The sequence below is a fragment of the Herpailurus yagouaroundi genome, unplaced genomic scaffold (assembly GCF_014898765.1).
Source record: "Herpailurus yagouaroundi ecotype Mexico unplaced genomic scaffold, PumYag 141, whole genome shotgun sequence".
Classification (NCBI taxonomy): Eukaryota; Metazoa; Chordata; class Mammalia; order Carnivora; family Felidae; genus Herpailurus; species Herpailurus yagouaroundi.
The window spans coordinates 22,524,821-22,549,733 of record NW_024412396.1 but is presented as its reverse complement, the minus strand read 5'-3'; the positions used below and the strand labels follow the sequence as shown (position 1 = coordinate 22,549,733).

The following is a 24,913-nucleotide window of genomic DNA, read 5'->3' as shown; positions in this document are numbered from 1 at the left end:
GCCCCACATCAGGATCTGTGCTGACAGCTCAGAGCCTGGAGCCTGCTTCGGATTCTGTGTCTCCCTCTCTCAGCAGGCTCCAGTCTCTGAGCTATCAGCACAAAGCCTGACACAGGGCTAGAACTCATGAACCAAACCGTGAGATCATGACCTGAGCTAAAGTTGGATGCTTAACCAACTGAGCCACCCAGGCACCCCCAAAGTTTGTTTATTTAAGCAATCACTACACCCAACATGGGGCTCAAACTCACAACCCGGAGATCAAGAGTTGCATGCTCTACTGACTGAGCTAGCCAAGTGCTCCTATTTTATCTCCCGTCTTAAGTAATGTTTATCAAACTTTAGACAGCTTCAAATCAGCTTTTCAAATCAGCTTCTCGTTTGTTTTTTAATAGAAAATTATAGAATTGAAAACAAAGTATCAGAGTTCAGGCACATATTGAGGGCCTATTGTTGAAACACATACAGAATGCAACTACTGTTTTTTGGGATTCACTATTACATGTACAAATTATTACAGGTCTCAGTCAAACAGAATTGAAAAACACTGCTACACTAAGGCTATGGATAAATTAATATTACTGTAATGTTAAATTCAGCAGAACAGAGATCTTGGTTTTGTTCAGTACTGTGTTCCTAGAACCTAAAACAGTGTCTGGTATGTAACAGCACATTAAATGTCTGTTGAAAAAGTGAGTAACATAACTTTTCAAACATACAAATCCTACAGTATTCCTCCTCATTGCCATTTACAAAGCCCAATATATTTTTCATGTCTGAGCCTTGGCTCACCCTGTCTTCTGAGCCTAACAAAACTTTCCTCCTTTTCTCAACTCACCAAACCAATCAATGCCTTTTTACTACATTGCACTTTCTTATAAAATCTTATTAGAGACCTAAAGTTCATAAGCACGAAAGAAAACATGATAAATTATAACTGACAGTGTAGTACATTAAATAAATACAGTTCTTTATCATACATTGAACTTTTAGTTCAGTTATAACATACATTAAACATTTCACTAACAATTCAGCATGCCATCTTAAAATTTAAAAGGTCTTTTGTTGGATCACTTAACCCATACTTAACTAAGAATGGGAAGTCTAATTTAACGTCTTCTCTTTTAACTCTATAGGCACTCAAGATCATACTGTTTATTATTCTTTTCATAAACAGAGCAACACACAAAAAAAATCTAAGGACTAAAAAGTGAGTAGTTTGCATACTGCAAATCAACTAGCTTTACAATCAGATACTCTGTTCCTCAAACACAGATAAGCCAATTTGAAAACAAATGCTGTTAAGAAAAGGGACTAACCACTGGTTTTGGCAATGACTTTCAGAGGCTAAATAGAATGTTCACAGATAGACCTTTTTTAAGTTTCCACATATTAAACACTTAGTATGTTCCAAAAACTCAACTTTATATACACATATTTACATAAATGTCTGTGTCATCTTCAGGTCTTTGAAAAAAAAAATCACCATTTGACTGGAACTACTACTACTACTACTTCCTATCTCCTTTGACTATTTTTCACATACACAGAAAATCCTATGTTCTACGTGGAATTACTTACTAACATACCACAGAATGTTCTGTTCTATTTATTTAGTTTTTAAGATTCTATTTTTAAGTAATCTCCACACCCAACATGGAGCTCGAACTCGTAACCCTGACATCAATAGTCCCATGCTCTACTGACTGAGCCAGCCAGGTATCCCTGTTCTTTATCTTTAAAACACGGGCGTGTGTGCACACACACACACACACACACACACACACACACACTTTTATCATTTGATTTATAAAATTCTTTTTCTTACTCAACTATAGGTAAGCAAGTAAAAATATTACCAAATACTCTGACACTAAAAAAAAAAAAAAAAAAAAAAATTCTGCTTTTCAATTCTCATTTCAAATATCTCATACCACCTACTAATTAGCCATCTTTGGTCAACACCTAATTATTCCAGAGTTCAGAGTCTAAGAACTGTATTCTTTAGTAGAACTCCTTTAGTTCACTTTATCCCTACCAGAAGCTGAACAGTGGAAAGTTCCAACTTTTGCAACTCTAGAATGAGGTTATAAATGGGAGGAAGGAGGGGGGGGTACCTGACAGTTGTTTGTTTTTTTTCAATCCACTTAAGCTCCCAGAGAGACAAAACACTTAAGTTCCAACACCAGCTTCATACAAAACACTTAAGTTCCAACACGAGCTTCATGCTTCCCTGTAAGCTTCAACCTTTCCAGCTGTAAAAAAGTTTACAGTATTTCTGAACAGATTGGATCAGTTGCCAAATAACATGAAGTCCTTACAGAGAAGGCAACATGAACATCAAACTAAAAAATCGGCATAAAATAATATGGTATTATAATATCATCGATAAAAAGAGCAGTACTACTTACTAAATTTCAAAGCGAGAAAAACACACTGTTGGTCTCTGACTACAAAAGGTAAACATTATTTTTAAATAGATTTCTTTAAGAGATCCTATTAAGGTCTTCAATGGCTGCTTTTCCTGCTTCTATCCTGTGCCGCCAAAACCTCTGGCCGGTATTTGAGGTGCTGTGACTCAGGGTCCTAAAAGTGTGACTAGTGTAGTCAGAACACGCAGCGCGCGCCCCTACAAGGCGCCTACGAGCTTTAATTAACAGAATTTGAATTCTCCCAATTCTCTAGCGGCTACTACTGAGTCCCTTCCATTCCCAGTTGTCCCGGCACACTGGTTTCCATCTCTTGAGGAAGCAAGGGCTTCAGACTCACCCCCAAAACGCTTCCGATATCAAGGTGGAGGCCCACATTTCCCCGCGCTCCGTAAGCACTCGTCAGAGAAGCGTTTGGTCTAACTAAGAAAAGAAACCTTGCACTGCTCCACCCAACAGGTGGGAAGGAGAAAGGAATGGACAGCTGGGAGCCGAGGCCAGGCCAAGCCTGGCCTCAAACACGGCGGGAGAGGGAGGCCGCAACCCCAGTGCGGCCTGAAACAAGGCAGGCCCCTTCCAGTCCCTCGAATCACCAACCCCACCCCCCAGGCCAATTCCAAGACGCCCGCCCCAGCTGACCTGATGACGGATGCCACTCAAGGCCATGAGCCGCAGTCTGGGCCAACCGAGCCGAGGATGGCACTTCCACCGTCTCCGTCCCACAGCCACCGCGGCAGCCGCCACCAACACCAAAGCCGCCTCGTCGAGAGCGCGGCGCGCATGCGTCGGTGTCCCAAGGGGCGAAGGAGTCACGTGGTTGTGCTGCGCGCAGGCCTCGCCCTCAGCGGGATCCTAGGGCCCCGGCCCCGCCCGGTCTCCGCCTGGTGTACGCCCCGCCGTCACCGAAGACCCGGCAGCTGCTCCTGCTGTTTTCTTCCCTCTGTGGAGACTTTCTAAGCTAGAAGACGGTGTGTAGGTCTTTTAAATTCTTGATCTTAAACACAGATACCGCCCCGCCCCACCCCGGAAAGAAAAATATTGTAGAAAAATGTTGTCTTTTGGGGCAAGTGTAAGGTTTTTCCCAACAATTTACCATTCTCCCTAGACATCAACAGAAATTCGGTCTTAAATCTCCATACTTCAGGATGATACGGATTCTGGGTCCTCTCAGGTCTCCTCACGAGGAAACAGGAAAAAAAAAAAAGGAAACTGGTGGAAACAAGTTAGGGGCTTGAGGAACTGATCATTAAAAGGATGTGTAAGATTATCTTCTGGACAAATATGAAGGCTTCTTGCCTTGACAATTTTAGCAGTCCTCTCGAATTACACTCCCTCACTTTAAAAATGGGGTTTTTTTCTTCCAATCCGGCCTCTATCCTGTTTCTGTTACAAGGTTCCTGAGTTCACACACCACCTACCATGCAATCTCTTGTTCAAGGTTCAGCAGTACCATAATTGCACTGCAAGTTCCTCCTTTGGAATCTGATTCCAGAAATATTTCTTTGCAAGATGGCATTTCCTGTGCACAACCCTGTTAATCGTAAATCCCCTCGATACTAACTTTGCTTCCAAATATGAAAAGCGGGGGCACCTGGCTGTCTCAGTCAGAGGAGCATGGGACTCTGTCTCCGGGTGCTGAATTCAAGCCCCCCATTAGGGGTAGAGACTACTTAAATACAAAAATAAACTTAAAAAAATCAGTCTTCTTATGTCTACCTTTCACTTTCATCAAACTGTGTTGCCACTTTCCCTTTCCATTGGCACTTCTAATATTCAAGCTAACTTTTGGATTCTCAGTGCAGCTACACTTTTTACTGGTTTTAACTAGCAACTTTAGATGTTGACTATGGGAAGGAACAGTTAAGGGAATAATATATTGGAAAGACTGGCAGAATTTGCCCCAGCACTGTCATTCAGTGTTTCTGAGTGCCAAGCCGTCACTCCTTTTCTGGTTCTTCCAATCTTTCCTAAACTTATTACAAATTCTTCATCAATAAATAAGATTAGTTCTGAGATAGCATTCCCCTCCAATAGCCATTTTGTAAAAATCTATCTACTTATTCTTTATTCACTGTAGATTCATTGTTTCTCTTTATCTAGTTTTCTACATCTTACCTTTCCAACCAGTCAGTGCTCTTGCTCTCACTCTCCTGCTTTAAAATCTCCACTGTTTTTTTTTTTCCTGATAAATCTCTTGCCATTATGGCATCTGCTTTTTGGAAGACCCAGACTAACACAAAACCTCACATAAATGTGAAATTTAAATGCAATGTGTTTTCTCCTAATTGATTACATTACCTTCCATATGTCAGTGACTCATGCAGTGGACATTTTTTGTTTTAGCATACAAAACCCTCGCTCTGTTTGGGACATCACCTCTCTCTGAAGCAGAGAGCCTACATTCCACTGTAGGAGCCAAAACTACTAGACACTTACTTTCCTAGTCCCCCTACACACACACACACACACACACACACACACACACTTAGAGATATGCACACATGACTCTTAAGGCCAGGATTCAGTGTGGGAGTGTGTGGTATCAGTGGGTGATGTGGTACCTCTCCTCTATAATACTGGCAGTAGTGTTTTCCCCAGACCAGCTCTGTGATGCAATTTGGACATTCTTACTAGCTACCTAGCCTCATAAAAAACTATAATAACAGATGCTTTTTATGAACTCTCTTCTGTTTGAATTAGGCATCTACAGGGGCTCCTGGGTGGCTCAGTTGATTAAGCATCCAACCCTTGATTTCTGTTCAGGTCATGATCTCATGGTTTGTGAGTTCAAGCCCCACACTGGGCTCCACACTGACTTTGTGGAGCCTGCTTGGGATTCTCAACGCATACAGTACACATATGGCATAAAACTGCAGCCATCTAGAATGACGTGCCCATGGAAGGCAAAACTTTTGGCAGAAAATGAAGGGTGGGGTGGTTATTTATACTAATACTGGACAGCTTAAAGACAGTGATAAGATCAGAGTTCTAAATTCTTAGCTTAAAGTAGGGACCAAAAATCAAGGACTTCCTCTGATAGTAACAAAAGAATTTATTCTTCGCAGCCATGGGCCTAAAAGAGCCAAATACACTCAAAGTCTGAGCGCACAGATTGCCAAATTACAATGTCAGTTGAATTCATAGCCTTGTCAGAACTTTTCTGTGAAGATTAAGGCATTGTTCAGGAAAGAGCAGAACCAAAGAAATGAAATGGGCACATGGTAGAATTCAAATAATTTGAAGTATCTTTAACTCATAACCTCTCAGTGTTTGAGCCTCATTCATCAAACAAAAGCAACCCCTTCTCACTGGTCTGAAGAGATCATTCCTGCCTTATTTGGAAATCTATATAGACTTCACCAAATATACATATATGTGTATATGTCAATATGTAATATTATAAATATATATAATACATATTACATATATATAATCTCATCTAAAATTATTTTCTTCTTCGTCTAGCACTCAATGATATTTCTCATGTATTCTCCATACTTTTGTCAAGGTAAATTTGTAAACTTTCAACTGTCTTGCTTTTTAAGTCTTGCTATACAAGTTTGACATTATAACTGGCCCCCAGAATATGCTGGAATCTGATTCTAAGTTGAGGAAAAATGTAAGTATTGGGAGTAGAGAATGAGAAAAACTGGCCTCTTCATGCAAGGTTACATTTTTCCTCAACTTAGAATCAGATTCCAGCATATTCTGGGGGCCAGTTATAATGTCAAACTTGTATAGCAAGACTTAGATAGCAAGACAGTTGAAAGTTTACAAATTTACCTTGACAAAAGTATGGAGAATACATGAGAAATATCATTGAGTGCTAGACGAAGAAGAAAATAATTTTAGATGAGATTATATATATGTAATATGTATTATATATACTTATAATATTACATATTGACATATACGCATATATGTATATATAAATTCAATGGTTCTAATAGTTTGTTTTGTAAGAGTGTTGGCATGAACTATTCATCAACAAATTTCCACTTACCTGTAACCATGTATCCCTAAGAGTGCCAGGTACACTCCCTTCACCAAGATTTAAGAAATACACAGGAGAGGGGAGAGTCAGCATCTTTGAAAAGTACTGCAGTCTCCAACTTACATGATTCAAGTTAATGATTTTTCAACTTCAAGATGGTGCAAGAGTGATTAAGCACATAGTCAGCCACTCAGTCACGAGGGTAAACATACCCTTAAAACCATTAAAACACTTGGGGCACCTGGGTGGCTCAGTCGGTTAAGTGTATGACTTTGGCTCATGTCATGATCTCACAGTTCACAAGTTCAAGCGCCGCATCCAGCTCCGACAGCTCAGAGCCTAGAGCCTGTTTCAGATTCTGTCTCCCTCTCTCTCTGCCCCTAGCCTACTCATTCTCTCCCTCTCAGTCTCTTTCTCTCTCTCTCTCTCAAAAATAAAACATTAAAACATTTTAAAAAACATTAAAACACTTAAAACCATTCTGTACACATACAACCATTGTTACTCACTTTCAGTACAGTATTCAATAAATTACATGAGATATTCAACAGTTAATTATATTAATAGGCTTTGTGTTACATGATTTTGCCCAACTATAGGCCATTGTGTTGTGAGCACGTTTTTGTTTTAGTAGAAAATATTTTTTTATTATTTTTTTAATATATGAAATTTATTGTCAAATTGGTTTCTATGCAACACCCAGTGCTCATCCCAAAAGATGCCCTCTTCAATGCCCATCACCCACCACTCCCTCCCTCCCATCCCCCATCAACCCTCAGTTTGCACTCAGTTTTTAAGAGTCTCTTATGCTTTGGCTCTCTCCCACTCTAACCTCTTTTTTTTTTTTTTCCTTCCCCTCCCCCATGGGTTTCTGTTAAGTTTCTCAGGATCCACATAAGAGTGAAAACATATGGTATCTGTCTTTCTCTGTATGGCTTATTTCACTTAGCATCACACTCTCCAGTTCCATCCATGTTGCTACAAAGGGCCATATTTCATTCTTACTAGCCATGTAGTACTCCATTGTGTATGTAAACCACAATTTCCTTATCCATTCATCAGGTGATGGACATTTAGGCTTTTTCCACAATTTGGCTATTGTTGAGAGTGCTTGAGCACATTTTTTTTATTAAAAATTTTTTTTTCTAATGTTTATTTTATTTTTGACAGAGAGAGAGAGAGACAGAGCACAAGTGGGGGGAGGGGCAGAGAGAGAGGGAGACCCAGAATTCGAAGCAGGATCCAGGCTCTGAGCTGTCAGCACAGAGCCCGACGCAGGGCCAAACTCAGACTGCGAGATCATGACCTGAGCTGAAGTCGGATGCTCAACCAACTGAGCTACCCAGGCACCCCAGTTCTGAGCACGTTTAAGGTAGACTATGCTAAGCTATGATGTTTGATAGGTGTGTTAGATGCATTTTCAGCTTACATTTTCAACTTCCAATGGGTTTATTGGGACATAACCCCATTGTAAGTCAAGGAAGATTGTGTGGTAGTTTTTCTCTGTGGCTGGGGGTGCTATAGTAGGGTCTTCTGTTGATATAGGTGCAGTGATTTCTATGGTGATACAAAGATTCCTAGATGGAGAGAACTCAATTATTAGAGGCAAAGAAGCATAATAAGGATAATAGGGAGCAGGATCTTGTGGTGATTAAATGGTCTGACCAGCAGGGATACTTAGCAATATCTTTTTTTTTTTTTTAAGTTTATCTATTTTGAGAGAAAGCGAATGTGAGTGGGGGAGGAACAGAGAGAGGGAGAGAGAATCCCCAAGCAGGGTCCACGCCACCAGTGCAGAGCCTGATGTGTGGCTTGAACCCACGAACAATGAGATTATGACCTGAGCTGGAGTCAGACACTTAACTGAGCCACCCACTTGCCCCAAAGTTGTTGTTGTTGTTGTTTTTTAACATTTATTTATTTTTGAGAGCGTGTGCATGCGCACATGAGCGGGGAAAGGGCAGAGAGCCAGGGAGACAGAAGATACCAAGTGGGCTCTGTGCTGACAGCAGATTTGGGGCTTGAATTCATGAGCCAAACCGTTAGATCATGACCTAAGCCAAAGTCAGATGCTTAACCCACTGAGCCAGCCAGGAGCAACAATACTTACCAATATCTAATTGATCATGGGATCAAAATAGATGAATAAAATACTAAGATCTTAGTTGTTTTGTATTTAAAAAAAAAACAACTCTAAATAAGGGAATCACAATTTCTCACCTAGTTCCCATGACCACTTGAAATAAGGGAAGGAACCACTAAGGATTCTGCAATAATATCACTATGAAAATATCACTATGAAAGGGATCTCTAGCTACGTATCAAGGTAACTTCACACTGGGGAGAAAAATATGCTTTTCAGAATTGATTGGACACTGGTTCTGAACTAATACCAGTTCCCAGGGGCATAGAATGCCTTTGTGGTTCATCAGACAGGATGGGGGCTTATAGAATATGACAGATATTATTGACTGGCTCAGTCATATCTATTCCTACTACAATCCCTATTATTTTCCTCTACTTTTGAGACGAGGAAATGAAATACTCAATTTCTCAGCTTCCCATGAATCTAAGGGTGGTCAATGAGATAGAGCTAGAAGTACATAAAAAAAGGCCTCCTTTCCTAAGTAAAAAAAGTAGAAGCTCTAGAGAAACTCACCAGTGTTACAAACTTCATTAATTTTTGACTCCTCTATCCTCCAAATCTAAGTGTGTCATCAATTCAGTCAACCGTGTTACCAATACATTTCAGATCCATTTTTTCAATTCTCACTGCTTCTACTATACTTTACTATCTAGAGTCTGACTCTGAGTCCTGGATAGATCAATACACTCCTTCCTACTGAAATTTGATTTAACTTTTTCAACACATTGCACAGGCAGATACTGTCAACTCATTAGACTGTAACATTTGATGAGATTTATTTGTCCCTTTTGGATTAGTGCTTCAAATTGACTTCCTTGCCTACACCCTTGCCTTGCTCCATCCAACTAACCCTCTGCTACTGGTTATTTTGCTTTATTTTTTAATACACCACTTCCACCCTTGAAAACATTGCTTTCTGTCTCCAGAATAAATTTCAAATTTATGTAACATTCACCATCTTATTCAAATATCATTTATTTAGCATCCAGCTTAGGTACTACTCCAGGTAGAGTGGTGAAAAAAAAAAAGTAATTCAGGATTGGCCAAAATTTGGTACCACCAGATCATTCTGTCTTCATTTTACATAATGCTGTCCCATATATGTATATACACACACACACATATACATATGTATATGTATATATATGTATAGTATATGTATATATATACACATACATATATATATATTAACGACTACTTTGATAAATCTGTAAATTACTTTAAAATCTTTAAGTCTCTGCTTATCCATTGTTCTGCCCAAAGAGTTTAATTATGAATTAAGAATTTAGGTTCTCTGTTATAGTATGCTTTATGAAACCATAAATCATTAATGATAATTGAGTACTTAATTGATTTTGCCTTTGTTTGATATATTCAACCCCCCCAACTAGCAATGAAATAAGTAGGTTTAGCTTATCCTAACACTCAAGATTTCTATAGGGTTTGTGTTCATCTTTCTTCATTTGCTTCTGGCAAGAAATTATCTTTGTAGAAAATTTGAAGTTTACAAATGTTTTCTTATTCCTAATCCCATTTTAATTTTGGACCTCATGGTAGCTCAGAATATTCATAAGGTTTGGTAAGTGATAATAAAACTGGCTTGCAAATCCATGCTTTTAAATCAAAGTCTTAAGCTCTTTACCTTCATAATATCTTGCTCCCCTTTCTCATCTCCCTTCTAGTCATTTCTACCTCTCTTAACACTGATAATTTACTGTCTCTCTCTTTTGCCTTATTTTTTCTCTTCACATTATCTTTATTTTCAGATTCTCTTCAGACTTTTACCTATTGTAACTGAAATTTTATTACATAAGTAACACATATTGCTAATTTCTGAAAAAAATAGAAATTGCATAATACACTGAAAAAATTAACTTCTTTACTCATAGTTTACTACAGTTTAACATGTTGCTGTATATTATTCCAATTCTATTTTCTGTATGCATATATATTTGATAGAGACACTGCATTTATTTTGTAGTCAGACTTTTTTCCTTTAACACACTATGGATATTGTCTTGTGATTAAAGTATTTAACATTTTTTGTCCTGTGATTAAAGTATTTAACATTAAAAAAAATTTTTTTTTAACGTTTATTTATTTTTGAGACAGAGAGAGACAGAGCATGAACAGGGGAGGGTCAGAGAGAGAGGGAGACACAGAATCCGAAACAGGCTCCAGGCTCTGAGCCGTCAGCACAGAGCCCAACACAGGGCTTGAACTCACGGACCGTGAGATCATGACCTGAGCCAAAGTCGGACACTTAACCGACTGAGCCACCCAGGCGCCCCATCATTTTTAATGACTATATGATATGGATTCCATTGGGGAAATCTGCCATTTAAATTTTTCTCTTTATTTTTTAGTTACAGTGTGAGGATAAACTTTTATAATTATCACTACTTGTATAATTATTCCTTCATTCCAATTTATTCAGGCCTTCGGCTGCATTAGTTCTTTTAATCAGTGATCAGTCTCCAATTTTTGTTGACTTCTGGGTTGATAACAGTTCTTGATAACAGAGTGCTTGACTTCTGAGTGCTCATTATTAAGAAGTTACTAAAAGTGAGAAAATCTTTAAGGCCTGGGACTCTGTTACATGAGTATTTTATTTATAATAAAAGATAGCACTGGGGCACCTGGGTGGCTCAGTCAGTTGAGCTTCCGACTTCGGCTAAGGTCATTATCTCGCAGTCTGGTGAGTTGGAACTCCGCGTCAGGTTCTGTGCTGACAGCTCAGAGCCTGGATTTGCTTTGGATTCTGTGTCTCCCTCTCTCTCTGCCCCTCCCCCGTTCATGCTCTGTTTCTCTCTGTCTTAAAAATAAACATTAAAAAAATTTTTTATAATAAAAGACAGCACAGAGATTATGTAAAGTCCTCACATTAATAGTAGTGACTATTTACTGTACTTTTTCAGTGCAGAATTCAAACTACATCAACTCAAAAAAAAAAAAGAGATAATTAAGCTTATACACAAAGTAATGGTCTTTTCCCTTTGAAATTTAAAATTTACCTTCAATATATCCAACATTAATGCAAATTTAGTAGGGGCAAATTTGCAATGACAGAGGGACAATGGTCAAAATTAATAAAACTTGGAATCTGTAACTATTGTTTCAATGGTGCATATCATTAAGGGGTAAAGCAAACTTTAATGATGATTTCAGATTTACAGCTAAGGTCAAAAGAGTCTAAACCAGGTGTTGACAAACTAGGCCAGAGGCCTGTTTTTGTCTGGCCTGAGCTAAGAATATTTTTTACATTTTTAAAACATTATAAAAAAATGAAACAAAAAACAAAGAATATGCCACAATCTGTCTATAGCTTACAAAACCAAAAGTAATTACTTTTTGGTCCTTTACTGAAAGAGTTTGCCAACTTGAGACCTAAACTATAGATACATAATAAAATACACTTAGAAGATAAAGCATTTAAGAAATATGTAACTATGAATGTATGTAACAATGCCCATAAACAGAAAAAGTAACCAAGTCTTTCCTTTCAGCTTCTCTTCAAATTGCTATAACCCCCTGCACCCCCATTTTCTTCTTAGCACTCATGCAGTAATACAAAGAATCACAATTTAAAATGCAGCCAAATACATCAGAAAACCAGTTAGTGACACAAGAAGTGAAAAAGAATGAGGATAGTTCACAGTTGTAATAAAGTGATCATTGAATAAACTACAACACAGAACCATATAATTTTAGAACAAAACAGAACCTTAAAAATTATCTAGTCAGCTCTCACATTTTAGAGATGACAAAATGGGAGACCTAGAACTGGTAAGTGACTTGCCCAAGATCACATGCCTAATTTTCCTATAGTTCTATAGCTAGAACTAGAACTATTGTTAGGTCAATAGAGATAGGACAGTATTTTATCAAGTATACCAACTGAAAATGATAGGTCAGTATTACAATATATATACTTTTTATTTTAACAAATTTGGAAGTTGGAAAAATAGGACACCTCTCACATATCTACAGAAATAAATCCTTTTATTTTTATAACATTCCTTTTCTTTTTAAGATGCATACAGTACTTATAGCCCAAGAATTCTGAGAAAAGCCTATAGAAGACCTGGCACTATTTTTGAGAATTACACAACTGGGCAGCAAAATAACACCTTTATAAATGTCAGGACATATAGAAATAAAATTTAGTGTTTTCACACAAAAATAGGGAAGTTACATTCAACACGTTTTCTTAAACGTGCATTTAAAATGTTTAAGTGTTTTCTAAAACTTTGGTCACCATGCTTCATTATAACTTGTTAAATTTCACAATTATGTAGATGATTAAACCCAAATGGTAAGCAAATATATCACATTAACACAGCAGCAAAAGCAAGCTAATACTGCACAATCATATTAGCAGACTGATTTCAGAAATACATGTTTTTCAGAAATAGCACACAAAAGTTAGTTTGTGATAACATAGTTCAATGACTTATTTCACTTCATAAAATAAGGCTGAGTAATGACAGAACATGATTACATAATAAAAAGTATATTTTTAATTACAAATCTAATTGTACATATAGGGCAATGAACTGTGGTTTCTATAGAACAGTGCAAATGAGCAGGACTTTCCTCAAAAATATAACTGGATTCATTCCATGGGCCTCAGATTTCATGAATATTAGGTTATATTAATTATTTTAGGTTTCTCTGTCTGTGATGGGTACAAGTGGTAGGGTTGATACAGAGCAGATGTGTGCCCACTGGCTGCAAATACAAATAGCCATTGACTTAATTTACCAGATGAGTAGTGCAGGCACTGAAAATGTAACTTGAAAAAGTTCCATTTGTCATCATGTAAACAATTTTGTTCATCATACTATATTTCATCAAAGATTCATAATTCATTTCATATTGTCATATCGAGCAATTCTTCTAAACTCTTTTTGATATGTGGTGGTTGAGATGCAGCCTGATTTAACAGATTCGGACCCATTTGCGCAAAAAGTGCTTTCGATAATTTAGCTGTGGCTGTTCGTATATTTCCTCCAGCTCCAGGCAAAGAGCCACTGTTTGTCATGTTCCCTAAGAGATGCCATAAAACAACCAATACTTTCTGTTCTGTGGCATGGGGCTTCCTTTGATAAAGTTCCGTAACAATATCTGAAACATAAAAATTTAGTAAACAGTCAGGTTTTTAAAAATATAAATTCAATTTTTGCTAATTAAACAGCATATAAAATATACTAAGCTTCTTCTCTATGTCACTTGTCTTAAAATGTCAAGCATTTTAAAGAAGGTAAGGTCAGAAACTTTTCACCCAAAGATTGGAATCTTCAAGTATTAGAATTCCACATAGGACAACTTAGCTCAGGCAAAATTAGTAAAGATAGGAATTAAACCCCAAATTCATCTCAATGTTTTCCAAAAAACATACATTTTTAACCGACTGATCTTTTATCAAATAAATAATCTGAAACAGTTTTTCATGAGTACCAATTTGATTTTAATGTCTATTTTTAAATGTGACAAGGAAGAAATTCTTACTGGAAAAAAAAAGGATAAACAAAAAAATTTGGGGTAAAAGTCTTAAAAAGTTCTCGTATAGATCATTATGCAATTCATTTCTACATTGTGGGTAATGATATTGAATTTGGTAGCTATCCCAAAAAGAAATTGAACTGCCTATCATTTTTCCTTAGTTAATATTTCTTTAGAAATAGCAATTAAAGAATATTTACCAGCAAGCTTTTCAGTCATATCCTGTTTTGCTTTTCCATTTAAAAACTGAGCTTTTGTGCAAAATGGCTGTAGAAGCAAATAATTGTCTAAACAAAAAGAATAATACAGACACATGTTTAAAGAGTTATGAGTTCTTACTTTTCATTACAAAGCATTAAAAGGAAAAGATACACAAATGAATGCAAATGTGTTAAAAAGATTTTTAAATCTATGTAATCAGTACTTAACATTATCTATAAAACCTTAATAGAATACTATTCTTATAGCAAATAAGAAATAAAATACCTCAAGTAAGAGTTTTAAAAGAGCTATCATATGGCATAAAAAAGCAAAAGAATTGCCTATCTCCCAGTCATCTTATTCCAAAAAATAGAATATAAGTTTATTAAAGACAAACAAAATAAAAAAACAGAAAAAAAACTACATTTTGGAGGGGGTAGTTTTTATTTTTACTGATTTTTTCAGTTTTAATTTTTTTAAGTTTTAATGCTTATTTATTTTTGAGAGAGAGAGACAGAGCACGAGCGGGGGCAGGGGAGCAGGGAGAGAGGGAGACACAGAATCTGAAACAGGCTCCAAAGGCTCTGAGCTGTCAGAACAGAGCCCGACGCGGGACTCGAACTCACAAACTGTGAAATCATGACCTGAGCCGAAGCCGGATGCTCAACCGACTGAGCCACCCAGGAGCCCCATTAATTTTGTAATAATTATAGATCACAGGAAATTGGAGAGACAGTACAAAAAGGTCCTGTGTACTGTTCATCCAAAGGTTACATCTTACATAATTACAGTACATATCAAAACAAAGAATCTGACATTTGTACAATACCTGTGCATAATTCTAATCTACATCATTCACCTTCTTTGTTGATTTTTAAGTAAGCTTTACACCTGGGGCTTGAACTCATGACCCAGAGATCAAGAGTCATATGCTTTAATGACCAAGCCAGTCAGGCATCCCTACGTGTGTATAGTTCTATGTCATTTTATCACATGTGTAGATTTGTGTAATGATCACTGCGATTAGCATATGGAACTATTCTATTACCACAAAGATCTCCGCAGAGCTATCGCTCTATAGTCACATCCAGCCCCTCCTAGCTGCCCGCAAACCCTGATAACCACTAATTTGTTTTCCATCTCTGTAAATGTTACCATTTTGAGGCTATACAAAGATGCCATCCTACAGCATGTGACCTTTTGGGACTGTCCTTTTTCACTAAGCATAATGCCCTTTTAGATCCATCCAAATTGTTACATGTATCTATAATACTACTTTATTACTAAGTACTATTTTACGGTATAGATGTATCATAAATTTCTTCACTATTAACTCACTGAATTACATTTAGGTTGCCTGAAGTTTTTGACTTTTGTAAATAAAGCTGCTATGAACAAGAGTGTAACTTCTTGGATGGAAGTTTTCATTTCTGTAGAATAAATGCCTAGGAATGTAACTGATGGGTTATATGGTTAAGTGTATGCTTAGTTTTTTTTTTTTTTTTTAAAGAAATTGACAAGCCATTTTCTAGAGTGGATACACCATTTTATTTATGTAGCAGAGATCCAGTTTCTCTGAAATCTTGTCAGCATTTGGTATTATCACTCTTTTTAATTTTAGCTGTCCTAATACTTGCTATGACACAAACTGAATGTCTGTGTCTTCCAAAATTCATATATTGAAACCCAATCCCTGTTGTTATGGTATTTGGAGGTGAGGACTTTGGGAGATGATTAGGTCATGAAGGTGGAGCCTCATAAATAGGATTAGAGCTCTCATAAAAGATGCCCCAGAAAGCTCCACTGGAACCAGGAAGTGGGCCCTCACCAGATACCAAATCTGTTGGTACCTTGATCTTGAACTTTGCAGCCTCCAGGACTGTGAGAAATAAATATTTGTTTTTACACTGTCCAGTCTGTAGGTAGTTTGCTAAAGCAGCCTGAACAGATGAACATATTTGTGTAGTGATCATGGTCTTAACCTGCATTTGTATTTCCCTAACGACTAGTGATGTTAAACATCTTTTTTATGTGTTTATTTGCCATCCATATATCGTCTTCAGTGAAGTGTTCCTTCATGTCCTTTGCCCATTTTCTAATTGGATTGTTTGTTTTAATGTTCAGTTTTGAGAGTTCTTTATGTATTCTGAGTTCTTCCTCAGACATGTGGTTTGCAAATACTTACTCCAAAACTGTAGTTTGTCTCTTTATGTACTTAACCGGTCTTTTGCAGAGCAAATGTTTGTAGATTTGATTAAGTCTAATTTATTGACTTTTATGGATCATGCTTTTAGTATCATGCTAACAACTCTTCACCAAGCCCTCAAGTCCTAAGGATTTTTACCTATGTTATCCTTAAAAGATTTACAGTTAAGTTTTACATTTAAATCTACAATCCATTTTGAGTTAATTTTGCATCAGATGTGAGGTTGAGGTAGGAATAAAAGGACTGAAAAATCAAAAACAAGAGAAAGTCAATTTAATGGGTTAGTGTTAAACTCTAAAAATAATTTAAACTACTGAAAATATCACATTAAATGACAAATATTTAACATCTATGATTTCAACATTATACAAAGTACATCATGTGTAGGACAGAAAGTATGAAAGTAAAGTCAAAATAATTTGAGTGCAAAAGTAAGATTTCTTACCCACATGCTGACTCAGTGCTTGAACAACATTTGTGGCAGCAGCATAGATGCCTGGATTCTTAGAATTCAGATTGTTATCTACTATTGCTGGAATCAGCATGTTGATTATAGGAGATAAGTTGTCTTTAAGCAAAGGAATCATTTTGTGCATTGTTTCTAGAGCCACCAGATTTACTTTACTATTGGAATCATGAAGCCGAGATTTAAAAGCATCAAAGATCTGAAAGTAAATTGGTAAATAATTTAATGTGAAATAATGTTTATAGCTATTTAAATTCTTTTTGGCATTCTGTAGTATTTATCCTATTAATATACTATTTAAAAACATACACACAACATCTTATTTAACTTGAACATAGATAATAGGAATGTTATAAAAATGTGGATGTTCTTATAGCAAAATGACAGGTCTTCAAACATCACTCAAACAGACATCCTAATAAATTCAGGTTGTGAAATTTGACTTAGTATGAAGATGACTGATTTACCGTAAATGTGATAAAAATGTTATTTTTTGGAAGGCGTGGTTAGCTTAGCTAACTCTAAGAACTCAAGGAAAGTTTTCATTTTTATCACTATTAATAACAGAATTAGATATGTAACAACCATAGAGATTTGATTTAGTTTCAGTTTGGGTTTCTTATGAGAATTTTATATGCAATTTCAGAGTTAAATTTTTACTACCTTTTAACCTGATTAGTTTAACAATTATTCCTTGCTCTTTAGAATTCTTAACTTTCATAAGTTTAAGATATAAAAAGTGAATGATAAGCAAAATCTTTAGTCACATTAGGTGACTGAAGAGCTATTCTAGGAGGCTGATATACATATACACATCTCTCATAAAAATATGAAAGTTAATATATAAATAAAAATTTTCATGGTGAGAACAGTCTTCCCAAGAGATTTATTTTTACTCAACAGATATCAGAAAATGCAACTTTCTGGTGCCCATCACATGATAATATGGTACCTTTCTTCTGAAAATTAAGAGACAACATTACTGGAATTAAGAGTAGTTAATGGTATGCTGGCCAAGTTTAATGCACATAATACAAATTTAACATGGGATTTTATTAATAAATCACTAATGGAATTAACTGAATTAACTCTGAAGAAGCATAAATCATCTATGCTCTGGTACCACTAACATTTATTACTATCTTCTTTTCTATTGCTTGTTGTCTAACATTGGTATATAAATTAGTATATATAAGATTTCTAATCTACATATAAAAATTTTAATATCTACTCTTAAGTAATATCAGAGCACCTAAATGCCCTGGTTTTTAAAATATTTATTGATTCACTTGACATATATGCACTGAGAGCTCTGAGAATACAGAGCTTTCAGGTTCCAAGAGCTCTGAGAATACAGAGCTTTCAAAGAGTTACCATCTAGTGGGAAAATTCAGACAAATTAAGCAGCTGTTTTCTTATATTATTATTTTATTTTCTTATTTTTTCCCAATTACTTTGAATTGTTCTAGAAAGTAATTCAGTCTTCTAAGCTTAACATTTTAAAACAATACATATAAAGTACTAAGAGTTAGGGCAATTTTTTATACTAATGAGCTATTAGCTACCTATTGAAAATGAAAATTAATTTTGACAGTTCATTACCTTCACAATGTTCCCAACAACAAGCTCTTGATTGTTTTCAGTATCTGATAAAAGCTGCTTAATCCCATTAATACGATCACGGAAGTCTTTTGCATTTAATAAACCTGTTATGACTTTAATGTATTCAGCACTTTCTAAGGAATTGCGGGGAACTGATTTTCTGGTGATGTCACGAATTTCAGTTACTTCTCTAAAGTCAAAGAAAGGTAAATTTAATTTCATTCTTAATATCCTATGAGAAACATAAACATAATATATCTTATTACATATATATTTCTCAAAATTTCACAAACTGATCTGATAGCCACAAGGCTAAAGGGGGTCCCTGCGATCTCCCCCGACTTTGGTGATTTGCTAGGAGGACTCACAGGATTCAACATGTAGTTTTACTCACAGCTATGATTTATTACAGCAAAAGGATACAAAACAAAATAAACAAAGGGAAAAAGCGTAGGGGTCAAAGTCTGGAAAAAAACAGCTATAAGCTTCCAGGGGTCCATTCCCAGTGAAGTAACATAGGACAAATTTAATTACTCCAGCAACAACCTGTGACAACACATGTGAAATGCTGTCTACCAATGAACCTTATTAGAGACTCCAATGCTCAGGGTGTTTATTGAGAGTTGGTCATGGTTGGTCCTCTGCCTAGGATATACTAAAATTCCAGGCTCCCAGAAGGAAAGCAGGTCTTCAGCATAAACCATATTGTTTGCTCAAATAATTTTGGTATAGTAAACTACTCTTGCCTAGGATATACTAAAATTCCAGGCTCCCAGAAGGAAAGCAGGTCTTCAGCATAAACCATATTGTTTGCTCAAATAATTTTGGTATAGTAAACTACTCTTCATCAGTTAAGGAACAGTGGCAATCCTCCTGAAATCCTAGTTCCTAGATGCCAACCAAGGGCTAACCTTGTAAGTAGGACTTTCCAAAAATAGTAGTCTCAGGCCTGCTATGTTAACTCAAAATAACCATGTGAACTTGTGTGGGAGAACTAGAATCTTGACAGGATTTATTATTTCAATTACTATTACTAGCATAATTTTTTTATTCCAATAAAGGGGTGACTCAATATGGCAGATAAATGATACCTTTGAAAGAAATTAAGTCATGGAAATTGATAAGTCTTAACAGACAATAGTAACAGTTGCCAGTTACCATTTCTGACTACCAGTATTAAAAATGATGCTAACGTTATCTTAAGAGCACTGGTTAATGAATGACTCAGAATCATCTTAAAAGTAGACACAGGATGGTGATCTAGAATGCAGATCTTAGATGTATTCAACCATTATTTTTAATTTATTTAAATAAATCAATCTGAGATTAATTTGTAAAATGATTAATTCTATACAATGAGAAAAAACAGAGGATTAAATTTATATTTAAACTAAGAAGTTGGGGCGCCTGAGTGGCGCAGTCGGTTAAGCGTCTGACTTCAGCCAGGTCACGATCTCGCGGTCCGTGAGTTCGAGCCCCGCGTCGGGCTCTGGGCTGATGGCTCAGAGCCTGGAGCCTGTTTCTGATTCTGTGTCTCCCTCTCTCTCTGCCCCTCCCCCGTTCATGCTCTGTCTCTCTCTGTCCCAAAAAAATAAATAAACGTTAAAAAAAAATTAAAAAAAAAAGTATATGATACATAAAAGGTGAAAAAATGAAGAGTAAAACAAAAGAACACCACAAGAAGTCATCTAATTACTGATACTTGTGTTTAAAGATGACTTTTTTACTGTTCAAAACAAAATGGATTTGATAGTAGAATAGCATTGAATATACCTTAGGGGGAAAGATACAGTAAGAGTGAAATGGAGAAACTCACTAGGTATATATTAACATCAATACAATTTATAAAAAAAGAGAATGCATGAAAATGATCATAGAACACAGATGCAAAGAACTTCAACAACGAAATACTAGCAACTGAAGCAGCAATACATTAAAAGGATCATACACAATGACCAAGTGGCATTTATTCCAGGGATGCAAAAATGGCTCAACATCTCCAGGTCAATTAATGTGATACACCATATTAACAAAATTGAGAATAAAAATTGTATCATCCTCTCAATAGATAAAGAAAAAGCATCTGACAAAATTCAATAGCCATTCAACAAACTGGATTTAGATGGAAGATACCTGAACATAATAAGACACATATAATGAGCCCAAAGCTAAGATCATACTCAATGATGAAAAGCTGAAATGTTCTTCTCTGAGAACAAGAACAAGATAAGGATACCCTCTTTCGCCACTCTTATTCAATGCAGTACCGGATGTCTTAGCCACAGCAATTATGAAGAAAAAGAAAAAAAAAAGTCTCCAAGTAAGAAAGAAAGAGGTAAAACTGCCTCTATTCACAGATGATATACAGTTGGCCCTTAAACAACATGGGTTTGCACTCTGCAGGTCCACTTACATGTGGATTAAAAAAAATTTTTTTGGGGGGGCGCCTGGGTGGCGCAGTCGGTTAAGCGTCCGACTTCAGCCAGGTCACGATCTCGCGGCCCGTGAGTTCGAGCCCCGCGTCAGGCTCTGGGCTGATGGCTCAGAGCCTGGAGCCTGTTTCCGATTCTGTGTCTCCCTCTCTCTCTGCCCCTCCCCCGTTCATGCTCTGTCTCTCTCTGTCTCAAAAATAAATAAAACGTTGAAAAAGAAAAAAAAAAATTAAAAAAAAAATTTTTTTTAATGTTTATTTATTTTTGAGAGACAGAGAGAGCACAAGTGGAGTAGGACCAGAGAGACAGGGAGACACAGAATCTGAAGCAGGCTCCAGGCTCTGAGCTGTCAGCACAGAGCCCGACACAGGGCTCAAACTCATGAACTGCAAGACCATGACCTGAGCCAAAGTTGGATGCTTATTCAACTGAGCCACCAGGTACCCCACATGTGGATATTTTTTTAAGTTTATTTATTTATTTTGAGAGAAAGTATGAGGGAAGGAGAGGCAGAGAGAGAGGGAGAGAGGTAAAGAATCCCAAACATACTCTGCACTGTCAGTGCAGAGCCCAAGGCAGGGCTCAAACTCAAACTGTGAGATCATGACCTGAGCTGAAGCTAGATGCTCAATGGGCTGAGCCACCCAGGCACCCCTACATGTGAAATTTTCATAGTACAGTACTGTAAATGTATTTTATCTTCCTTATGATTTTTTTAACATTTAATTTCTCTAGTTTACTTTACTATAAGGATACAGCATTTAAAACATACAATATACAAAATATGTGTTAATCAACTGCTTATATTATGTTTATCAAGTAAGGCTTCTGGTCAACAGTAGGTAGTTAACTTTTTGGGGAGTCAAATGCTGTTTGTAGATTTTCAGCTGCATGAGGGTCAATGCCCCTAACCCCTGCATTGTCTAAGGGTCAACTTTATATAGAAAATCCTAAATAATCCACCAAAAAACCTCAGAAACTAATGAACAAATTCAGTAAAGTTTCAGGATATAAAATCAATATATAAAAATCAGTGGCATTTCTACACACTAACAAAAAACTATCAGAACAAGAAATTAAAAAACAATTTCATTTACAAATGCATGAAAAATAATAAAATACCTAGTAATGAATTTAGCCAAGGTAAAAGATTTCTACTCTATAAGCCCTTGATAAAAGAAACTGAAGAAGATATAAATAAGTGGAAGATATTTCATGCTCATGTACTGAATTAATATTGTTAAAATGTCCTTACTACCCAAAGCAATCTACAGACTGAATGCAATCCCCATAGAAATTCCAACAGCATTTTTCACAGAAATAGAACAATCTTGAAATTTTTATAGAACCACAAAAAACCTAGAATAGCCAAAGCAATTCTAAGAAGAACAAGGCTGAAGGCATCATACTTTCTCATTCAAAACAGCAGGATATTAGCATAGAAACAAACACATGTATAAATGGAACAGAATAAAGAGACCAGAAATAAACCCAGAGGTTAATTAATCCACCAATTAATTTATGATAAAGGAGCTAAGAGCATACAACGGGGCAAGAATAATCTCCTCAATAAATACTGCCAGGAAAACCAAACAGCCAGCCATATGCAAAAAGAGTGAAACTGGACCTCGATCTTACTCCATACACAAAAATCAACTCAAAATGGATTAAAGACTTAAATATAAGACCACAAAACTCATAGAAGAAAACATACGTGGTAAGCTCACTGGCACTGGTCTCAGCAGTAATTTTTTGGATTTGACAACAAAAGCAAATATAAGCACGTAGGACCATATCAAAGTTAAAGCTTCTGCACAGAAGAAACCATCAACAAAAATGAAAAGACAGCCTACAAAATGGGAGAAAACATTTGCATATCATATATCTGAAGAGAAAGAGGTTAATACCCAAAAAATATAAAGACCTCACACAACTTAATAGCAAAACAACAACAAAAAACAAAACCAAAAACCTAGAAAACAAACACCTACAAACAAACAAACAAACAAAACAAATATGGGCAGAGGAACTGAATAGACATTGTTTCCAAAGAAGCCATACAAATGGCCAACAAGTCCATGAAAAAGGTGTTCAACATCATTAATCATCAGGGAAATACAAATCAAACCATCATGAGATATTGTCTCATGCTTGTAAGAATGGTTATTATTAAAAAGACAAGCAATAACAAGTGTTGGTGAGGATGTGGAGAAAAAGGAAAAAGGAAGTATACAGCAATACAGGTCTATCGCAAGAAGCAAGAAAAATCTCAAATGAAACAACCTAACCTTACACCTAAAGCAGCTAGAAAAAACAACAACAAAACCTAAAGCCAGCAAAAGAGGGAAATAATAAAGATTAGAGCAGAAATAAATGATATAGAAACAAACAACAACAACAAAAAACCAAAATAGTGGAACAGATCAATAAAAGTAAGAGCTGGATCTTTGAAAGAATAAAATTGATAACCCCTTAGCCAGACTTCTAAAAAAGAAAAGAGAATGAATCCAAATAATTAAAACCACAAATGAGAGGGGAAAAATAAAAACTAACTACACAGAAATAGAAATAATTATGAGAATGTTATGAAAAATTATATGCCAAAAATTATATGGACAACTTGGAAGAAATGGATAAATTCCTAGAAACATATAAATTACCAAAACTGAAACAGAAAATTTGAACAGATCGATATCCAGCAAAGAAACTGAATCAATAATAAAAAATCTCCAAAGATACAAAAGCCCAGGGACAAATGGCATCACAGGTGAATTCTACCAAACATTTATTTATTTATTTATTTTTCAACGTTTTTTATTTATTTTTGGGACAGAGCGAGACAGAGCATGAACGGGGGAGGGGCAGAGAGAGAGGGAGACACAGAATCGGAAACAGGCTCCAGGCTCCAAGCCATCAGCCCAGAGCCTGACGCGGGGCTCGAACTCACGGACCGCGAGATCGTGACCTGGCTGAAGTCAGACGCTTAACCGACTGCGCCACCCAGGCGCCCCACTACCAAACATTTAAGGAAGAGTTAATACCTATTCTTCTCAAACTATTCCAAAAAATAGAAAAGGAAGGAAAACTTCCAGATTCATTCTATCAGGCCAGGATTACCCTGATTCCAAAACCAGGGAAACAACTTCACTAAAAATGAGAACTACAGGCCAATATCCCTGATGAACATGGATGCAAAAATTCTCAACAAAATACCAACAAACCCATCAAACAGTACATTAAAAGAATCATTCACGATGATTAACTGGGATTTATTCTTGGGCTCCAAGGGTGGTTCAATATTCGCAAATCAATCAACATGATACACCACATTTTTAAAAGAAAGGATAAGAACTATATGATCTTTTCAATAGATGCAGAAAAGGCATTTGACAAAGTACATTATCTATTCATGATAAAAATCCTCAAGAAAGTGGGGATAGAGGGAATATACCTCAACATAATAAAGGCCATACACAAAAAAAAAACACAGCTAAAATCATCCTCAATGGGGAAAAACTGAGAGCTTTTCCTCTACAGTCAGAAACAAGACAAGGATGTCCACTCTCACCACTGTTATTTAACATAGTCCTGGAAGCCCTAGCCATAGCAATCGGACAACACAAAGAAATAAAAGGCATCTGAATTCGCAAGAAAGAAGTTGAACTTTCACTATTTGCAAATGACATGATACTCTATGTAGAAAACCCAAAAGACTCCACCAAAATATTACTAGAACTGAAACATGAATTCAGTAAAGTCATAAGGTACAAAAACAATGTATAAAAATCTGTTGCATTCTTTTACACCAATAAGGAAGCAGCAGAAAGAGAAATCAAAGAATCCATCCCATTTACAACTGCACCAAAAATGATAAGATACCTAGGAATAAACTTAACCAAAGAGGTAAAAGATCTATACTTTGAAAACTATAA

The 24,913-nt window shown here is 36.3% G+C and overlaps 2 protein-coding genes across 5 annotated transcripts in view; both read right to left on the bottom strand.

Annotated features, from left to right (window-relative positions):
• Positions 1–3,205, bottom strand: part of PRPF39 (pre-mRNA processing factor 39) — a 36,145-nt gene extending 32,940 nt beyond the window's left edge. Inside the window, exon 1 of the mRNA XM_040477040.1 lies at positions 3,069–3,205. The gene's annotated coding sequence lies outside the window, so the exon portion shown is untranslated. The remainder of the gene's footprint in view (positions 1–3,068) is intronic.
• A 9,347-nt stretch (positions 3,206–12,552) lies between these two features.
• TOGARAM1 (TOG array regulator of axonemal microtubules 1) overlaps positions 12,553–24,913 on the bottom strand; it is a 74,344-nt gene continuing 61,983 nt past the window's right edge. For 3 of the 4 annotated variants that reach the window (XM_040477030.1, XM_040477031.1, XM_040477032.1), the window contains 4 exons: positions 18,550–18,739; positions 16,927–17,146; positions 14,275–14,361; positions 12,553–13,696 (listed from right to left, as the gene is read on the bottom strand). In XM_040477030.1, coding sequence (XP_040332964.1) covers positions 13,443–13,696; positions 14,275–14,361; positions 16,927–17,146; positions 18,550–18,739 — 751 coding nt within the window. In that variant the 3' untranslated portion in view covers positions 12,553–13,442. The remainder of the gene's footprint in view (positions 13,697–14,274; positions 14,362–16,926; positions 17,147–18,549; positions 18,740–24,913) is intronic. The other variant, XM_040477033.1, reaches the window with a different exon arrangement.